This window comes from Nicotiana attenuata, unplaced genomic scaffold (genome assembly GCF_001879085.1).
Source record: "Nicotiana attenuata strain UT unplaced genomic scaffold, NIATTr2, whole genome shotgun sequence".
NCBI lineage: Eukaryota > Viridiplantae > Streptophyta > Magnoliopsida > Solanales > Solanaceae > Nicotiana > Nicotiana attenuata.
The window spans coordinates 19,684-39,947 of NW_017671682.1; the positions used below are offsets into that span (position 1 = coordinate 19,684).

The 20,264-nt window shown below is 35.9% G+C and overlaps 2 protein-coding genes across 2 annotated transcripts; both read right to left on the reverse strand.

The window, feature by feature from the left end:
- Positions 1-1,197: 1,197 nt before the first annotated feature.
- Positions 1,198-5,252, reverse strand: LOC109209678 (receptor like protein 30-like). Its single transcript, XM_019372991.1, has 2 exons — positions 2,059-5,252; positions 1,198-1,402 (listed from the first exon to the last, which is right to left on the reverse strand). Exon 1 carries the CDS (start codon positions 5,030-5,032, stop codon positions 2,093-2,095), a length of 2,940 nt encoding a protein of 979 aa, XP_019228536.1. The 5' UTR covers positions 5,033-5,252; the 3' UTR covers positions 1,198-1,402; positions 2,059-2,092.
- A 7,167-nt stretch (positions 5,253-12,419) lies between these two features.
- On the reverse strand, positions 12,420-19,937 carry LOC109209679 (decapping nuclease DXO homolog, chloroplastic). Its single transcript, XM_019372992.1, has 13 exons — positions 19,398-19,937; positions 18,568-18,803; positions 17,210-17,275; positions 17,033-17,111; positions 16,825-16,904; positions 16,704-16,727; positions 16,268-16,392; positions 15,214-15,430; positions 15,077-15,130; positions 14,767-14,813; positions 14,218-14,302; positions 13,092-13,155; positions 12,420-12,932 (listed from the first exon to the last, which is right to left on the reverse strand). The coding sequence occupies exons 1-13, from the start codon at positions 19,804-19,806 to the stop codon at positions 12,829-12,831; spliced, it is 1,590 nt and encodes a 529-aa protein (XP_019228537.1). The 5' UTR covers positions 19,807-19,937; the 3' UTR covers positions 12,420-12,828.
- Between the last annotated feature and the right edge of the window lie 327 nt (positions 19,938-20,264).

Below are 20,264 nucleotides of genomic sequence, written 5' to 3' on the forward strand. Positions count from 1 at the left end.
TACTGGAGTTCCAGGATAGGTATGTTGGAACTCCAGCATAATATGATGGAGTTCCAGCATAAGTACACTAGAACTCCAGCATAATATACTGGAGTTCCAGCAAGTATACCGGTCCAGTATAATATGCTGGAAGTTCATATACAAGTGCTCGAATCTCCAGTATATTATGCTGGAACTTTCCGTGTGTTGGAGTTCCGGCATAATATGCTGGAAGTTCATACACAGGTGCACCGAACTCCAGTATATTATGCTGGAGCGGTCTCTGTTGCAGCAAAATAGTGGCTATTTTCTTATTGACTTGATAAACGCTGACTATTTTTGAATGACTAGTCCGAAAACTGGCTAGACCGTGCTATTTTTACTTCTATTTTGATTTGACGAAACATGAATCTAGGCCCAAAGGTCCAATGGCCTTATAACATTTCCTTTTTAATTAGAAGAACAAACTATTAGTTGATCATTTGGTTAGCTGCAGACACTAACACTCTGTTTGGATCATTGTTACCCATCGTTTTATAATGTATTGTACTGTATTGTACTGTATCGTACCGTATCATTTTATAAATACAACGTTTGGATAGATTGTATTGTTTGCTGTTGTTAAATAATATTTTGCTGTTTGGTTTGACCGTATCGTACTGTACTGTAACTGATAAGTTTACTAAAATACCCTCAATTGTTTAAATATTAAATTTATCAAGAATTATGCATAAAAACAATTTAAGAAAATCTCTTTCTACTAATTATCACCAAATATGTCTTATAAATAGATTAAGCAATTAAAGTCATGCAAATTCTAACAAAATCAGTGGAACGAGTTAATATTATTAAAAAAAAATAATAAGTACACTCCATTCCTAATTAGATCATAATAATAATAAGACAAAAAAATAAAATGTTAAAGAACTATGATAAAGAAAGGAACGTGAATTGACAGAACAAAGATAATTAGAATTGGAGAAAAAATTAAATTAGGAGAAAAAACAAAAAAAAAGAAGGCAAAACACGTGTTACGTTATAGTTGGAAGCGGAAAAAGTTCTGGAAAAAAAGAACGAGCACAAAGTAGGTTATCGATTGGAGATTTAGAGTTAAAATAAAATAAAATAAAAGGTAAAGGGTATAATATAATTATGGAGTATTAAGTTAGAGCATAATCGGAAAGAAAAATAGGAAACAATCCCACCACACCAAATCGGTTGTTTTAAAAATGGGACTTTTCATTATTCCGGAATAATGAAATTAACAATACAATACAACCAATTTTAATGAAACAATCAAAACAAACATTGTTCTAGAATAACAATATAATATAATACAATGGGTAATAACCATCCAAACAAGCTGTAACTTGGTTTATGTTGTTGCTCCCCTTTTCTTCCTCCAATACCAAATTGTAATGCCCTGTACAGTAGTTGGCGAACACATGTGATTTATCCTAGAATTATAATTTATTTTTGAATTAAAAAATGGTTAGCTAAGTAGTTAGCATCTTGTAATTTTCGACTTTAATCATACATTTCAATGCATAAATTATGATTTGTGAGCTCTATGCAAAACAAAATATCTTTTTGCTTTTGCCTGAATAAATGATCCACCCAATTTCCATATTTATATTTACCCGTTTCCTGATGACGATTCTATGGAATTCGGCTGCTACAGCGTACAGTGATAAGGAACGATTCAAAAAACTTAAGCTTCGCCATTTCAAAGTGGAGACTCCGTTAGGGCTCTTCTCTATTCCTAACCAGGTAAAGTTCATTACTTTAGAAATTAGTATCAGTTACTGCATTTTTTCTGAAAGTGTATATTCTTTAGGCTTATGCTAAACGAATTCTCATACGGGGTTTTTGGTATTTTGAATTTTGTCTAGCTCTATTTGAAATTATTGTAGGGTTTAGCGTTCTTTCTGGTATTAAACGGTCCAAATAGAGCGTGCGTGATGGATATACATTATAGAGGATTCATAATTGGAAATTTTGTGAAATGTGGAGCAAGTTGAGTGTGACAAGATACTGCAATATTGGTACAAGTCAAATGACCATTTGTGTAATGCATACCTGGTAAATTGCTAATTCATTCTTAGACCATGTCTCAATGTCTTTGATACCTCTTCTTTGGCCTTCTCCGTTTCTTGACAGCAATTTCTTGAGCAATTTTTAGAGCAGTATCTTCAGCAAAGTTCACAATCCATTTTGGTTTTTCTAGTAGGAACATTAGGCTTCCCATGAACAATCCAAAAATCGCACCACAACCATACCCTATTACGACAGCTTCCCATGTGAATCCGCCCGCAAAAATTAAATCATCGTCATCATCATCATCATCTTGTTCAAATGGTGGCTCATCTGACGTGTTCTTGTATCCACATTCCTTTGACAGTGGAAATCCACATAAATCAGGATTTCCCCCATACGAATCATTTGAAAATGTATCAAATTGTTTCCCATGAGGGATGCGCCCAACAAGATGATTGTATGACAGGTTTAAGACCTCAAGAAATGTCAAACTCGTCAATAGACTAGGAATTTCTCCAATGAGTCTGTTCTGTGAGAGGTCTAATGCTTCGAGCTCATTCAACTTTGCGATTTCTGCTGGAATACAACCATGGAAGTTGTTGTGAGATATGTTGAGTAACACAAGCGAACTAAGCCTTCCAATGGATTTTGGTATATCTCCTTCAAATCTGTTGCTTGATAGATCAATACTTGTCATAATTGACGTGATTCTCATATCAAACTCATTACCTTTTATCACCAAACTAACATGGTAACTGTAATCTATTTCATTGCTATTATTTTTTCCAGGGATTCCTGTTTTTTCTTCATCCACTTTCATCATCGCTGTAAAATTTTTGAAAAGATTAGATGGCAAAGTTCCAGTGAACCCATTGAAGGAAAGATCAAAGATTCGTAACTCCGGAAATGGAAATTGGGACATCAATTCACCAATTGGACCGTGAAAGAGATTTGATTTCAGTATCAGAACTTGCAGGTATGGAAGTTTCTCCAGCCATATCGGGAACGTGTCATTTATCTTGTTGTACCCCAAATCAAGAGCTGCCAAGCTTGTACAGTTAACCAAGGATCGTGGTATTAGTCCTCCAAATTGATTGCCGGTTAAACCAAGATATTTTAACCCTGTCGGTAAGAATCTTGGTATCTCTCCATAAAAATTGTTCATTCGCAAGTCTAAAACAGAAATGAAGCTACTGGAGTTACCCAAACATCCTGGGATCGTGCCACTGAAATTGTTATGGGCCAAAATGAGGGCTTGAAGGTTAATCATGTCACAAATGGACTGATGCAAAGAACCTTGTAGAAAATTGTTCTCCAGATTAAGGTAGAACAAATCCGTTGAGCGCCATACTTGCTTTTCAAAGCCCGTGAGGAAGTTATGAGAGAGATCGAGGACTACCACGTTCATGGATGTCATCCAATCAGGGATTTCACCATACAGCTTGTTGTTTGAAAGCTTCAGAAGTTTCAAGTGCATGCTTGAAAATGTTTCGAAATTATGGCTCTTCAACACATGTGGCAATATCCCAGTTAATTGATTGTCTTGAACTTGTAAATCAGTCAAGGATGGAAGATAGAATAACCAAGGGGGTGGTGCGCCAGTGAAAGAATTGAAGGACAAATCAAGCGTTTCTAGCTCTTGAAGGCCGCTTATATTAGAGGGAAGTGGACCAGTGAGTGAATTGTTTTGCAAGGACAATTTTCTAAGGCTAGTCAAGGTTACAATTGAATAAGGGAATGAGCCAGTGAAATTGTTTGTTGAAAAAAATAAATGAGTTACCTCTGAAAAGTTGGCAAAGATGTCTGGAATCTGGCCTTCAAAGTTATTGAAAGAGAGATCTAAGTAGCTAAGTTTGTTCAGCTTTGAGATAGTTGAGGGAACATTTCCAGAGAAATTGTTATTTGAAAGATCCAATTTGCTTATTCTAGTGAGGTTACCGATGGATTCTGGTATTGAGCCTTGAAAATGGTTGAAAGAGAGATCTAAATCGTTAAGTTTGTTCATTTTTGAGATAGTTGAGGGAACATTACCATTGAAGTTGTTAATTGGAAGATGCAAAGTTCTAAGTCTGGTGAGGTTGCCTATGGATTTTGGAATTGAGCCAGAGAGATGGCAATGCGCGAGGCTCAAAAACATAAGAGAATGGAGGTTGCCAATTGAATCTGGTACATTTCCAAAAATACTAGTTCCAGAAAAGTCCAACTCTAAAATACTTGCACTGAAACTCCAGTTAAAATTTGGCAGAATGCCTGTAAGTTCAAGATTCTCTCCTAATCTTAGCACTTGCAAGTTTGGTAGATGAAAGAGATTAGAATCGCTCAAGTCACCAAACAAGTTTGTTTGTCTAAGATCTAAATACCTAAGAGAAGAAGACATATTCTTGGGTAACTCAAATGGTGTTTCCATGAAGAGAAAAGACAATACCTCTAAATTGGTTAAGTTTTGAAGCAAAGTTCTGAATGTGTTCGGGCCAATTTGGAGTTCGCAATAAGAGAGATCAAGTGAAACCAACTTTGACAAGTTGGATAATCCTGGTGGGATCATCTCTAATTCATAAGTTCCAGAAGCTGAAAGATTGAGATGCATCAAACTCGCGAGTTCACTAATACCATTTCCAAGTGGAAAATCATCCATGTCATTGAAGGCAAGGTTGAGACTTTGAAGATGAACAAGTTTCACGAGGCTGCTGTTAGCATTTATGGTTCCTCTAAGAAAGTTGCAAGAAAGATCGAGGCCTATCACATGACCTGTAAATTCATCACAAGTAACTCCATCCCATTCGCAACAATCTACTGTTACATTCCAGGATAAAGTCTTGGATGGGGCATTGATATCACACCAAGAAGCGTGCTCGGGATCAACTATGAGGCCTTGCTTAAATTGAAGCAAATAAAAAGCTTCATCACGAGCACAGAGATGTTGCCTAGCATATGAGAAGCCAGTAAGTTGAGATTGCAGTATAAACATTATAGCAACTGAATAGAAGCAGAAAAGTAGCAATAATTGGTACTCCATATCTTATCTCTTGCAGATATCTAACTAGGAACTCCTACTCCACCTATATAGTGATCAATTGATCACTATTACTTCCTACTTTGAAATGTGAAAATGACTTCACCTTTTTTATCTTGTCGGAATCTCATTAAAAAAAGACAAGTTCCTTTTATACTACAGAGAAATTTCCATTTTCTTTAGTTGTTGACCCAAGTCAATTTGCACAAAAAAACTCCTTTTAAGTCAATAAACCAGTCATCTCATAGACTTTGTGTCAATTTCCACTAACCAATCCTTTTTGTGATGGCTCATCAGCTCTTAATTTTAAAGTAAGTTCCTATTTTGATTGAGTTTTGCCACTTCATTTATCTTTCGAAACTTTTCCTACACGCGTTAATGTGAATAATTGAATCCATGACGGCATCACTTACTTCGCAACTTCTATAGTGAGCTCTATGCGGCGCGAACCTAAATTAGTCGACCTAAAAGATTGCGAACCTAAATTAGTCGACCTAAAAGATTGCGGATATCCAATGGTTATAAACAAAAATTATTTACTTGGTTATTGATCTCTCCGTGCCAACGACCAAAGTTCATGTACACTCCCGGTTGGCGCAACCGCGGTAAGTCGCTGGTACACTGCCTCGCCACTGCGGTCGCGGTAAAACGCGGCGGACTGCGGTGGTTGCATACCTTTCTGTAAAACGGGCATAACTTTTTGTACAGAGCTCCGTTTGGGCTCCACAATATATCGTTGGAAAGCTATTTCAAAGGCCTACAACTTTCATGCTTTGTGTTTTTCCAAGTTCCTTACACATTTTCACTAAACCCTGCTGGAAGACGGACCTTCTGCAAACTTAGTCGATTTTGTCAAATCTTATGCAGCTCACTCTCCGTCCTGATTCCAAAACAACTATTTTCACCCATAATCATCCCGATGAGACTTCACATGTATAAAATATCAAGTTAATACCCATTTAATATGTCCACGCCTAGTCCGAATGTACGGAATGTTACATATTCTTTGTGTGATCGTGGAGTAGGCAAAAATTGCTGAACCACTTAAATCTTGCCTTGTCTTGTCTTGTGCAATTTATTGTTTTTCTCTCTTAAATATTCTTTTCCTTCTATTAGCTTGGCGCGCTTCCCAACATCAAGTCTTTGTGTCAATTTCCACTAAGCTATCCTTTTTGTGATAGCTCATCAGCTCTTAATTTTAAAATAAGTTCCTATTTTGATTGAGTTTTGCCACTTCATTTATTGTTTGAAACTTTTCGTACACGCGTTAATGTGAATAATTGAATCCATGACAGGAATCTACCGACAGTAGTCGCCCATCAATGATTGAGCTCTTATTGACAGCATCACTTTATTTGCAACTTCAATAGTGAGCTCTTACGGCACGGACCGAAATTAGTCGACCTAAATTATTTACTTGGTTATTGATCTCTCCGTGCCAACGACCAAAGTTTATGTACATGATTTACTCGTCTTCGCCCAAATAATGCATTTTACATGTGTTCTAAGTCAAGAATTTGGTAATATAAACTTGCCAACTTCAGAAGTTTCAAGTTGAAATTGTTCTTTAGTGCATTTTTTGCCCAGCTTAGTCCAACAAGTTAAAGTGGGCATGCGCACAAAGGGATGCAAGGAAACAAGAAACGATATCAGGTGCACGTATTCATTAGTTGTAACTAACAACCAAGTCCCCGCCCTAACCATTTTATGTAACACTTACTATTTGAGAAATCAACTGTTGTGGTTTCCAAATGCGTAAATTTTATCTCTAAAAAAGAATTATAAAATCGATATCCTGATTATGAAAGAAATTAAATATTTTAAAACCTCGTACACAATATGTTATTATCGACAGAAGGGAGCGATAAAGTACGTATAGCATAAGCATGGAAGAGTACCTAAAAGAAGGGAATGCGAGAGAGATGGTTGAAAAGGACGAGTTGGCGCTGCTGTGGCATGGTAGAAATTACGAATTGAACTCGTAAATTATTAATATGTTTTTTCTAATGAATGTCAGATAAGTGTCTTAAGAAAATTGCTGCAGGATTTTCTATCATATGATTAAATTCATGCATACAACCAAGTCTGATGAAATGTTTTAACAAGAAAGACTAAGTAGCAATGCTGATTTTTTTTGGTTAGCCTTACTTTTGTTATCAACTTATATCAATATAAAAGGGGGAAAAAGGGTGGGTGGGGTGGGGTGGGGGGAGGTAGGATCTCTGACTTTAGTCTTTGTGACCATCAAACAAATGTAGTGTATTCACCATTTACTACTTTACTACTTGTATTTCATCGCAACAAAACAAAAAAAAAAAAAAAAAAAAAAAAAAAAAAAAAAAAAAAATGCATTTTTGGTATCGTAACTTTCACAAATTGCTACTCCCTCCATCCAAATTCATACTTCTGTTTCATGTTAAAACAACCCAAATATTTAACATCATTTCATCAATAATGTGATTATACATAACTTGTACTGCTTTCAATAATTCAATTCGTTTACCTCTTGACAATTTTAACTTTTGATTTAATACTTGTTTTCCTATGAAATGAAAGTTTTTATAATATTTTAATATTTTCTTTTATTATTTCTAATATAATTTAAGTCAAATGAACATTGGTAATAGGGGTGTTTGTCGGTCGATGATGTATGGTATTTAGACATTCTTAAAGTGCTATACCAATATCTTACCTAATTAAATTCGATAGATTCGATTTCTCTCCTTTGAATTTCGGTTTATCCGGTTCAGTAACTTTGATTTGTTCGGTTTGAATACTAATTAGTGCATAAAGTCATAGACCGTAATATTCTTAATTAAAAGTATTCAAAAATACAAAAAAGAACACTAAAACTTTTGTTGATAAAATGTTTGTCCAAAACCAGCAAGTATAAACCCATAGAGAGGAAACAACACATAAAGGAATAAACTTGATCATTAGAGATGTCTTGCTACTTGCTTAGAGTTAATTGCTGAATTTAGAGAATAAAGAAAAGTAAAATTTTAAATTTATATGTTACGCCCCACATTTAAATAAAGCATGGTAAATATGGATTCTAGCGCGGCCAATCAGCTGGAGGCACGTTCGAAGCCAGCAGGTAGTCACACGTTTCAGTGAGTTTGCGCCAAGTGTCTCACTGGGCGCTGCAACCAGGGCGGGGCAACCCATTTTGCACGTGGGAGTGGCAAAAGTTCCTATGCTTGGTAACAATGTAAAAAAGGGCAGTAAGGCTCTTTCTCTTTCATTTTCTAGAAGTATCACCAAAACAAGTCCCCTCAAAATATTCTTCACGTCCCTTTAGAATTTCCTAGTGAATTAAGGCAAAGTCGAAGGTGAGTCTGGATTTGGCAAAATTTAGTTTGAAGGAACTTGGAATCGTTGCTGTAACTCTCATCATCTGGTGGAATCGATTTTGAAGAACCATTAAAGGCAAAGTTAACCACCATAGAAGTGTAATTAGATCTCTAACAAGCATGGTAAGGTTGATTTTAAAGCAGTGAAAAGGGGAAAACCAAAAAAGGAAAAGCCCATAAACTCCTCCTTAACATAAAGATTGACAGTAAACTAACTGTACCACCGAATTCCCAGTGGATTACAAATGATAGAAATCCCAGTTCATGCATTGTCAAAAATTAAGCTTTGCAATTTCAAGGTGGAGAGGTTCTTCTATTTTCTTGACGAGGTAATTTTCATTACTTAAAAAGTTACAGCAATTATTTTGAATGGTACAATTCAGATGACCAAATAGAGCAAGTTCAGTGAGATTTTAGTGTGACAAAATTTAGTTGATTTTACTGCAATAATGGTATAATTCAGATGACCATTTGAATAATTAACTCTTATATAGAATGTTAATTGAAGTCTCTATCCTTTAGAGGATGTTTTGTCTAAAGCATAATTCTTATTTGCCATAAAACTATAGAAATAACATATACTATGTATTAAAGTGAAGAAACAGATACATCATTGCTATTTTCCAGAACATCACCACCAACTTATTACTAATGAAAAATAGTATATATAAACTTGTCCAAATCTCCAGCAACATTTGCAGATACCAAATAAGAATAGAGAGGATATTAGAATTAAACAGTAATAGCTTTGCTGAGTTGTTGAATATCCAGGTCCTTAGGGGGAAAAATGATGTATTTTAATGCATACCTGGTAAATTGCTAATTCATTCTTAAACCATGTCTCTTCTTTGGCCTCCTCCGTTTCTTGGCAGCGATTTCTTGAGCAATTTTTTGAGCAACATCTTTAGCAAAGTTGACAATCCATTTTGGTTTTTCCAGTAGGAACTACATTAGGCTTCCAATGAACAATCCAAAAATCATACCACAACCATACCCTATTACGACAGCTTCCCATGTAAACCCGCTAGCAAAAATCATCATCATCATCTTGTGCAAATGGTGTCGCATTCTTGTTTTCTCCACATTCCTTTGTTAGTGGAAATCCACATAAACCAGGATTTCCAGCGTACCCATCATTTGAAAATGTATCGAATTGTCTCCCATGAGGGATGCGCCCAACAAGATGATTGTAGGAAAGGTTTAAGACATGAAGAAATGTCAAACTCGCCAACGGAACTGGAATTTCTCCGATGAACCTATTCCATGAGAGGTCTAATGCTTCAAGCTCACTCAACTTTGCGATATCTGCCGGAATATAACCATGGAAATTGTTGTGAGATACACAAGCGAACTCAGACTTCCAATGGATTTCGGAATATCTCCTTCAAATCTGTAGCTTGATAAATCAATACTTGTCATGATTGAATGTGTCATTTATCTTGTTATTCCCCAAATCAAGAGCTTGCAAGCTTGTACAGTTAACCAAGGATCGTGGGACTTGTCCTCCCAGTTGATTCCCATTTAAACCAAGATATTGTAACCCTGCAACAAAGGATCTCGGTATCTCTCCATAAAAATTGTTCATTCGCAAGTCTAACGTAGAAATGTTGGAGGAGTTACCCAAACATCCTGGGATTGTACCACTAAAACTATTATGAGCCAAAATGAGAACTAGAAGGTTAATCATGTCACAAATGGACGGATGCAAGGAACTTTGAAGAAAATTGTTCTCCAAACTGAGGTAGAACAACTCCATTGACCGCCATACTTGTTTTTCAAAGCCCGTGAGGAAGTTATGAGAGAGATCCAGGGAGTCAATTACTCAAATGCTCACTCAACTATCTCAAATTATCTCCTAAAGTCACTTTTCTTTCGTTTGTAACAACAAAGTCATTGAATTATGTCTATTACATCACTCAACTAGATTTTCCAAATTTTGGATTATCAAATACCTATTTTACCCTCTAAATTATAAACATTTATCTTCTTTTTATTTTTTTAAAACTTTTTAATATTATAATTTTTCTCTTTTCAATTTATATTATGGACTTACCTATAGAATAAATAAATATTATTTATATATTAAAAAAATAAAAAGTATTTAAGCATCTATAATGCTGGAATAACAAAATAATGAGCATAGTAAAAAAAATTAATTAGAATAATTTATTCATAATAATAATTCTAGTATTAACAACAAAAATTCAAAAATTTATTTACACAATTCAGAATGAAAGAAAATAAAGATTGTAAAATATATATTCCATGCACGTGATATAAAAATAGTTATTCAAATAAAGGTATTTTTATAATATAATTATATATTCTTGAAAATTATATGCTCAAGAGTAATTCCCATTATATTAGTGCTCAGATTATTAGATGAAAGATCGTGTGCGTAATGGCTCTTCAACACATGTGGCAATTTCCCAGTTAATAGATTGTCTTCGACATGTAAATAAGTCAAGGATGGAAGAAGGAATAAGCAAAGGGGTGGTGCGCCAGTGAAATAATTGGAGGACAAATAAAGGTATTCTAGCTCTTGAAGGCCCAGTGGACCACTTAGTGCATTGTTTTGCAGCTCTAATGTATTAAGGCGAGTCATGAGCCAGTGAAAATGTTATCAGAAAAATACAAATCAATTACCTCTGAAAAGTTGGCAAAAATGTCTAGAATTGGGCCTTCAAGATAAAGCGAAATCAACTTGGATAACTTGAATAATCCTCTAAGAAAGATCGAGGCCTATCACATGACCTGTAAATCCATCGCAAGTAACACCATCCCATTCACAACTTATCCATATTCAGAGGCGGAACCTTATGGATTCGGAATTGTAATCATTTTAAGTTACTCGGTCCTAAATTAATAAATTGTACATATTCAATGAATTTCTTAAGACAAATACATGGTTTGAACAAAAGTTACTGGATTCAATCGAACCCGCATCCCGCACTGTACCTCCGCCCCTGTCCATATGTTCACCAACATATCCCAAGAACTAATTTCTCCACCAAAACAGAAGAGTCAAGAGCACACCTTATTCAACAGCAACACAGACTGTCAAGTGACAGCAGTATTATGTCTAGTATAGCTGAGGCTAACATATACACACGGGAAAGACCAGACGCAAAATTCAGGATGTAGAGCCGGTGAGAGTTTATAATGAGTGTGATTTTATTATATGTATACATTTAAAATCTTTTTTTGCATATGTATACAAAGCTTGAACAGAAAACAACGAGGTAGATCAACCATTAGTTATACCGGGTAAATTAGGTAAAAACTAAGTACTAATATTTTGTACATACATAAAATTTTGAATCCCCTTAACATAAGAGAAATAAAGGTTCAAAATCTTAGAACGATGTGACATTTTTGAATTTTTCTCAATTCCCTTCTGGCTCTGGCTCTGGAGTACGTAACGACCTCGGAAATATTTGGCACCTATTATGTTTTGTTAACTGAAAATAATAAGGAGCTTGAATAGATATTTTTTTTAAAAAAAATCCTGCAAAGTAATAAAGGGTGCAGCCTCATTTTCTATTAGCTCTAGTGTTTTTTATTCATTCTTCCTCTTTCTTCTCAGCGTCATGCTTTTGTTCTTTATCCTCCTATTTTTCAAATATTTTCTAAATATTTAATTAGAAAATTTTGTGAATTGTGGTAAGTATTATGCACCTTCTAAGTATGTTAATTTTATAAATCAATGTCCGATTTAAGAAAGAAAAGAAAAAGCACAGAAGAGTACTTAGGGAACTTGGTTCTGGTAACATGGTGGGAAATTACAGGGGATTTGAGTTGTACATATGCTGAAAGTTAAATTTTAACGCCATCAATTCAATTTAACCGCGGCCTTAAGAAGTGATTACTTTTGTTGTCATTTTAGATCAATATAGAAGAAGAAAAAAGAAAGGATCTTTTGGCTTTAGTGTTGGTCACTCAAAAAACTACTAAATGACTAATAAAGCACAAGTGCATAACTTTACTACTACTTGTATTCATACGCAAAATGCATTTTATGTATTTAAGCTGCAGCATTCTCAAAACCAAAATTGACAATGATCTAACTTCATCATCAAATTCCCATTAGAAATACAAACGACACAACTCCCAAGACAAGGAATACACAGTTCAAACAACAAAATACAGAATTTCCGATTTTTGTAGTCACTTCCTTTAAACTTTTACACTATTCCCTGTTTTAGAGGAATGGAAAGGAGGATTCCGCTGCCTCTTACAACTTAACTTGGATAAAAACTCAACGTAAATGACTGTAATGAAGGTGAATGTTCTTGCATCTCAAAAACTTTACAACTGATTACAGTTGATACAAAAATTCCGCAAAAGAAAAGGGGAACGTCCTTACTCTTCAGCGAACAGTGCTACATTATAGATTTTTTACCACCTCAAAACCATTTATGAAGAATTGATCATCCAAAATAGATACTATAACTGTTGAACATGGTCAGTTATTGCATCTGGGCAGGATTGAGCTTGAAGAAGCTCTAAACGCGCAGAAGGTGGAGCAAACTGCAATATGTAGTCTTCATCTGAAGATTCACAACATTGTAATTAAAACAAACTGGTATCAGAGCTTTGAAAGCATTTCAAATTTCTTCTTTCTTTCCTCCAAATAATCAATTAGATTCTGAACAAGAAAAAGAAAAAGTGACGAGACACTCAACAAAAAGTTTTACTAGTGTTCTTACTTTCTTTAACCGTCCCGTAGAGCCAGCATAATACTTCATCTGCAAATGCTAAGCACACTCCACCCTACCACAGCAACAGCCAAGAGACATGAGAACTGGAACCTAATTGCTAACTTGGCAATTTCACCAGGAAAAGTTAAGAGAAACCAAAGCGATAAAAGTTTTGCCCTGATGTCTTTCATGTGCAAGGCTCATAAGCAACAAGAGACATTTTTTTACCCAGTGCATATTGATAAGAAACGGCTTGGTTTCCATTACGGAGCAGGTAGTGCTCCAATTCCTATGAAAGCTAAGTGTTGAAAACAGGTCACTATTTCTTCTTCTTGTTTTTTTTAAACTTCTTCTGTTTTTGTTTTTTCCTTAGGAGCAGATCGATAAGAAAAATAAGAGGGGAACTGGCCTTGGATGCGGCAGAGGGGCGGGAAAGACCCATGGGGAACTCCTACGATCCCTGATTTAAGTATGCAATGTCAATGACTAGGCTACTGGTGGATGACCTTCAATATTTTCCACTAGCTGAAGCTTAATATTGTGCAGAAAACCACTGGTAAATTTCACTATTGAGTTATAAAGATCTTGGGCTGCTTCACCCATTATCTTTAAAGTTCTAAGTTGGATGCTAATGCTTAGGTACTTTTAGAGCCAACTCTTGCCAAACTTATTCCCGCACTTGGTAAGTCAGATATTAAAGTACGAGTTGACCCCCCAAACCATGTTATACATGTTGAAGGCTGTTGAGTTATATAGTTCTCCCGCATGATTTTGTGTAAGGGCTTCCTTTATAAAGGTCTTGTAAACCTCTATTCACTACCTTCAGGTTTTAGGTTGGATGTTCAAATTCTTTCAAACCACTATGTTGAAGATTCATATGAAATGAGGACCACAATTTAATCCCCCCTTGTGACCCCCACCCCACAAAAAAAAAGGTCAAAGAAAAAAATAGAAAACCATACCCCACCAAAAGGCTGAGATAAGAAAACAAATCTATAAACAAGAAATACATGTTGCAGTAGTGGCTAACGATACGGTATATTGGAGCTGCAGGAGACCACGAAGCACCCTCCCACAACAGATCAGACAGAAGTATAGGCATTTATGCATATCTCAAAACAAAGAGATTAATTACCTGCCAATAATTTTTCATTTTTACTCTGTGGGTGATATCTTTAGTTCTCAATCTCTCCGTGCGGACAAGACGACCAGCATCATCCCTACAGTATAATACGATTACAGATTCATAAAGTTAACCTACAACACTTGTCGAAAAATGAACAAATTTGACTAGGGCCATGATCAGTCACCGGAAGAACACAATTAGCAATGAAATCTTGTGAAGAAGATTACTGAGCACGTTTTTTTAAATAGGTAACATGTTTTATTACTAAATACCAAGATGGTGCCAAAGATATGTACAAGACGTCTATATGATTCAAACTAGCCATCCATTGGCATATATCAAATTTGTCAAGGTACTCTGCTCATACCGAAGTACAAAGAAAGATCTTTTAATGTTTTCAACAACATTCTCATTACTGTTGAACATTAATGGAGAGATGAAAGAGAAGAAACCATGGCATTAAGTTGCATAACAGATTAATTGATAAAGGGCAAGAGCTGTCCCCCCGAGCCTTTAGAAAGGAAAAGCATAGATGGAAGACCACAGCACGTAAATTACCTAAAACCAACAACAATATAAGGTACACCAGCAAGAAAGGACTGGATCTGCAACAAAAGAGAATAGACATAAGTGAAAGTAATAGACTACTTGAAAGCTTCAAACAAAGGACAATCTAGAAACAGTTGATAAACGAAGTTGAAGGAAAAAGTAAATTCAGGTGATTCATTATTTAATTTTCACTTGGGATAGCCTGCAACATAGCAAAACTAATCCTTGTGTTAATGCGTTATTAATTTGGTATTTCAAAGAAATAATGAAGCACGGAAGAATCTGCATAGAGCATGGAATGTGTTTCCGTTGTCAATACCCAAAACTTGAGCAATTTCTCCCTCTCATATCTTTCCTCGGTATGATAATCCAGCTGTAAATAGCAGAAATGAGGTGTACAAGTTAAAAATCAGAAAAGAATGGAAAAGGGGAAGAGAACCCAATAGGCAGGCATACCTCGCGACTAGTCTTCAATTCAACATAAAACCTCCTCCCATCATCAGTTGAATCACAACAGTCCATTTCAGCCCCCATTAAAATACGATGCGCCCCTAATTTGGTCTTAACTACAGCACAATATTCAACATTGGCATCAACGTGGTGTATCCCTTCTCCATCAGATCGCGTTGGGTCTTCTGTTGCAAGGCTCTCGAAACAATATCCCCAGTAACACCTAGATTAAAGGGTAAAAAGAAGCCTTTTCAAACAAGAAGAAAAACAAACAAGCAAAGCATATTAGTTGACTCTAATGATTAACAAATTTATACTGATCAACTTTGTTACTACTACAAAAATTAATATTTCTAATGACTATAACTGATAATCTTTAAATAAAACTGCTATACGAGTATTGACTGTTAAAAAGAAAAAGCAGACTACTTTTATGTTGTAAAAATTTTGAAGGTGTGGGGATATTTTGATCACAATATACTTTGTGACCAACTAGAATTATTTGATATCTTATCATTGAACCGTGTACTAATTTTTTTCAAGGAACGAAAACAAATTAAAAGGAATAATTACTCTAATAGACATCTTCATAGCGATAACACTATAACTGGTCTTTAAATTACCCGTAGTGCTGATACTCCAAAGAACATTGTATTTAATAAGCTTCTGTTGCCCAAATATTAACTATAACAGAGCCAAGTGAAACAGAGTATATAACTTATGCACATGGGATTACCCACCCCCCACCCCCAACACACACACACACACACACAAAAAAAAAAACTCTAGGGTTCGATTCCCCAAAGTAGGAAAAGGAAAATGGAAAGGTGGAGAAATGGAGAGATACTACATTCAAACTCCATTGCTAATCCACGAAAATGGAAAACAGCAGAGCTCTTTTGTATGGCGAGCTTCTAAAGTTTTTTTTTTTGGGCCGGAAAGTAACTATAGATTCTGAACTCAACAACTAAAAGTTATAAACCTTCTAGGACGGTTCACATTGTCCACAAAAAGCATGCAAATTTTTTCTTAAAAGCAAGAAATGGAAACACGCAAGAACCTTCTTCGATCCAGCTCACTCTTTGGCCTTTCTGGCAGTTTATGTACGTCAAGATAAACGACCCCTTTTCTTTTGTGCACTCCCATTTCCCAAGGTTCATGCCTGAGATAAGCAGTAGCCATTATCTGCAGACAAACAGGATACCCAAGACGAGTGTTAACAGACTCAAGTATCATGTTAACTGAACAATTATATCTGGATCTTCCTATCAAGGATATCAGATGAAGATTATACAAATGCATATTAGTTGTGCCAGTTCAAAAAGCAGTTATTGCTGAAGAAGTGAACTATTAATACATCAAATCAAGGTCTCTGTTTTGAACTGGTGGACCAAAAATATTGCAGATTAATGATCTTCTCCATAATCAACATTTGATACTCTTAAACTGGTCATTCTGCATTATGGAAGCATCAGTAAGAGGAGATTCAACGTTACCTTATTCAGGTTGTTGCGATAAGTCTGTGTCACAAGGGAAAAGGAAAAACAAAACACCGTTAAATAAACTGCCAAACACATGAAGTTCTGATAACAACTTGAAAAGACAACAAATCCTTACCACAAAATGCATTCTATCAAGTGGTATATTTTTATTCCTGATACTGGCCAGTAAGTCACCAAAACCTTGAGAACCCAAATCTTCCAAAGAGACATATCTGTCAGACAATATACACAGAGGTGCAGATCGAAAACACAAGAAACTCTGAGCCTAATCATCAATCATCTAAACGTTGCATATTCTCTACTTTCATCCCTCAAGAATATACCTTTCTTTTCAACAAAAGTGTCAAAGCCTTCATTCAGGTCTGCTCCAACATCTTCAGTAATTAGACGCTTGAATAGCCTCTGATAATACGAAAGTGATGTGCTATTATGATTGGTCATTCTGGGATTTGTAATACTGAAATTTCATTGAAGAAATAAAAGGAAAAGACAATACTTACCAAGCTGCGGTCGTCAAAGTAGACTTCTCCACCTTCAACTCGACTGAAGCACGCGAGTTCACATGGCTATTTATCCCAAAAAATAGACTACAATAAATTAGAAGAAAATATGCAAGCAGCAAAGAGACACAATAATTTCCACCTCCCCTCCCCCCTACCCCCACGCCCCAACAAGAAAAGAATCAATATCTCTCTCTCATGTGCACTGAGTGGTAAAGTATCAAGGCACCAAGAAGGTCCTAATTTTAAAGGATATGGATGAGGGACAGAAGAGGGCGGGGGATCATACAAAACCACCATCCATCTCTGCTCCAATTACTCCAGTTCATCCATGTGATACAGAACAAGGAGATTTTTTTTGGGGAGAATATAGTGTTTGATAACAAGGGGGCCGAGCTGAGCCCCTACAGTGGAGAATTATTAAAAACATTACTCCCTCATTACCAATGTACGTGGCAGTGTTTGACTCGGCACGGATTTTAGGGAAAGAAAGGAAGAGTTTTGAAACTTGTGGTACAAAACAAGCCATAAATATGTGTGTGTCTATAAATCATCACATTAAAGGTAAAGTAGGCAGTTTATAGTTAAATTGTTTCTAAGTAAGAAAGTATGACATTCTTTTTGGACAACTAAAAGTGAAAGTATGACACATAAATTGGGACAGAGGGAGTAAATAATTACACTTTAGAAAAAGGATACAGTTTATAGAGAATGAATGAATCGGTATCACACTAGAGAAGCCCTAATTTGTCTGAAATGAAAAACTAGTATCTGAATGGAGACCAACAACAACAACAGCAACAACAACAAAACCCAGTAAATTCCCACAAGTGGGGTCTGGGGAGGGTAAGATGTTCGCAGCCTTACCCCCGCCCTGGAAGGGCAGAGAGGTTGTTTCCAATAGACCCGCAACTAAAGGATGAAGGGAAGTGAAGACAGTAAGTATTAACAACAACAAGATAAAAGAAGAAAACGGAAGCCAAAAGAACAATTATATGCTAGGTAGTAATAACAATCTAAGGATAAAAGACAACATACTAATACTAAAGCTATCGAACAATAATACGCTAGGTAGTCATACCAATCTAAGAATAAAGGACAAGACATGGAAGACTCATATAGTCCACCCAACTAATTTTAGATTGAGGTGTAATTGTTGCTTAAACAGAATGGATGAACCCACTTGGTGCAACGGTTAAACCTCGGTACATTAACAAAGGCGTAATTTTGAGGCTAAGGTTGTGCATTAAATCAGCCCAGGTACCTTTAAAAGATGGCTTGGCAAACGTCCATTGAGCTTAACTAGGTAGTTTGGCATCAAAAAGGAGGAAATATGAAAAACCAGGGAAAGAACTTACCTCTTGAAATGCTATACATTTTCTCGCTAAGGTTTCTTCACTCTTTGCAAACTTCAATTCAGAGACAAAGCGTTCATCACGATGGCCGTTGAAAAACTTGGGACCATAACCATAATTCTGCCTTGGGGGATAAGGTCCAGGTCGCGGAAGGATGCCAGCTCCTCTATCATTTTGCCAGCGACCCCGGCCAAAGCCTCCTCTTGTGTGGTGGTTAGTGTTACGTATAGGGGGTAAAACTGCAAAAGAGAATGAGAAGGAGACCTTAAACAACAATAGACCCAATTAATGGAATATTTACCTAAACATTGGCAATTGGAATTACTATTAATTAAGCTTAAAATGGTGTTAAGCTGGGCATTCTTCTTTCACAGCTCGAAACCAAACACTAATAACTCAAATGCATTTACCTTATTCATTAGAGTGTCAACATAGCCACATCTCCATTTCCGTTAGCTTTATATCCTAAAAGGTAATTAGAAGTGCTAATACGAGAATGCACTTAAAACACCCGTACAAACAGCCAAATAGTTGCATACCAAAAATCCAAATCAAAAAGAAAATTGTAGAACTCTATCATCCTATAAACAGCAAAAAGACCGCATTATAAACTCATCTAGCAAACCAACTAAAAACCCAATCCAATGTCCCAAAAGGAGCTCAAATCCTAGAAATAAATGTTCCAATATAACCAACTGAGCTGAAAAGTTGCAAACTTTAACCCTCAAAAACACTTGAAAAGATAAACCCACATATCAAACCAACTAATAAAACCCAGAATTAGCTCAAAACCTAGCAGCAAAATATTCAAAGAATAGTAAGTAAGAAATTACCAGGAACAGGAAAAGGACTCTTAGAAAGAGTTTTAACATAATCTTCATTATCAGACCCAAAAAGATCCCTATCATCATCATCATCATCTTCGTCTTGAAAATACCCACTACTACTATTATTATTATTATTATGAGAAATTACTTCCCCATTATCATCATCTTCTTTTCCACTGCCACTTCCACTACCACTGCCGCCACTGCTACTTCTACTCCTATTTGATGATGATGAACCCGATGAAGATGCCGATGATGATGATGACGCGGCGGCTGATGACGATGATGATGATGATGGTGATGATGGTGATGATTTATGATTCTCTTCTCCTTGTTGTTGTTGGTTTGAATAATTTTCTTCTTCTTCATCTTCATCTTCGTCTTCTCCAAATAAGCGTTTCAAATTCATGGGCATTGGTGAGGGTATAGACGGAGTAGTAGGTGGGTATCTTTTTGATTTGATCTTAGGCGTGTTTGCGTATCAAATTTGTTCTTGTGGATCTTTTGGGTATTTGTTTACTATATTTTGGGGGTATAGTGCAAAGTTTGTAAATGGAGTATAGTGTTTTGAGTAACAAGTCGTTGTGTGGGAAAACCATTTATGGGCTTTGACAAGTTTATAACTTTTGGGCCCAATCAGAATTATATGTTGGGCCATTTAGGTTAGAGCAGACAAAACTATAAATTAAGAGAAATTTTCATAAAGCACTATCTTTTAGTAGTAATTAGCTATCTATAGATACCATTTGCTATATTACGGATTATAGATACCTTTTCTGTGGTTATAAGATGTATTTGATGTATTTAAGCTATTGTATTCATGAATACAATAGCAAAAATAGGCGTGAATTAGGGAAGTCCAGCTAATCAGTT